This window comes from Olea europaea, unplaced genomic scaffold (genome assembly GCF_002742605.1).
Source record: "Olea europaea var. sylvestris unplaced genomic scaffold, O_europaea_v1 scaffold3760, whole genome shotgun sequence".
NCBI classification, from domain to species: Eukaryota; Viridiplantae; Streptophyta; class Magnoliopsida; order Lamiales; family Oleaceae; genus Olea; species Olea europaea.
The window spans coordinates 31,911-32,854 of record NW_019256968.1 but is presented as its reverse complement, the minus strand read 5'-3'; the positions used below and the strand labels follow the sequence as shown (position 1 = coordinate 32,854).

Here is a 944-nt window from a genome sequence, read left to right as displayed (position 1 = left end):
AATTAAGAATGGTTCACTCTTGAATATAAAATTGCTTAACTACTTGCTTTAACATGATTAACTTGATGACAAAATCAAAGATAAGAAACTATATATAGGCTTCTTTTCCCCATCAAAATCTGCAGTATCTATCAAAGCAATAATCCAGCAGACAAAATCAGTCTTTAATTTCATCAAGATTTCACTTATTTGAATATTTCTTTATCCAAATTAAGCGATGAAGTATTCCATTTGCCTCCGTTTGGCCGTTGCCCTTGTGGGTTTGGCTTCTTCATTAGTATATGCCTCTGATCCAAGCGCTCTTCAGGATTTCTGTGTTGCAGTCAATGATTCCAATGCTGCCGGTAAATATCTATTTCAAGCTTCTTTAATTGCTAATATTTTACAATATTCATATAACTCATATTATATATGACTTCGTTTTATGCAGTTTTCGTAAATGGAAAGATTTGCAAGGACCCACAGATGGTCACAACCGACGATTTCTACTTCTCGGGTCTCAACAAGCCTGGAAATACGTCAAATTCAGTTGGATCAAGAGTGACTCAGGTGACTGTCAATCAACTAGCAGGACTTAATACCCTTGGCATTTCTTTAGTCCGCATAGACTATGCACCGCAAGGCCTTAACCCGCCCCACACGCACCCTCGTGCAACTGAGGTCCTTGTCGTAGTCGAAGGCACTCTTTATGTCGGGTTCGTGACTTCCAATCCTGCAGATCCAAACATGAAGAACAAGCTATTTACCAAAATACTACATCCAGGAGATGTTTTTGTCTTCCCCGAAGGCCTCATTCATTTCCAGTTTAATGTTGGGAAGAAGAAGGCGGTTGCATTCGCGGGTCTAAGCAGTCAAAATCCTGGAGTCATAACCATTGCAAATGCTGTTTTTGGATCAGATCCTCCCATTTCTCGTGATGTTCTTACAAAGGCATTCCAGGTTGA

At 39.7% G+C, this 944-nt stretch overlaps 1 protein-coding gene across 1 annotated transcript in view; it reads left to right on the top strand.

Annotated features, from left to right (window-relative positions):
• Positions 1-126: 126 nt before the first annotated feature.
• Positions 127-944, top strand: part of LOC111386892 (putative germin-like protein 2-1) — a 7,136-nt gene continuing 6,318 nt past the window's right edge. The window contains exons 1-2 of the mRNA XM_023011391.1: positions 127-344; positions 431-939. Of these exons, the coding sequence (XP_022867159.1) occupies positions 218-344; positions 431-939 (636 nt within the window). The 5' untranslated portion in view covers positions 127-217. The remainder of the gene's footprint in view (positions 345-430; positions 940-944) is intronic.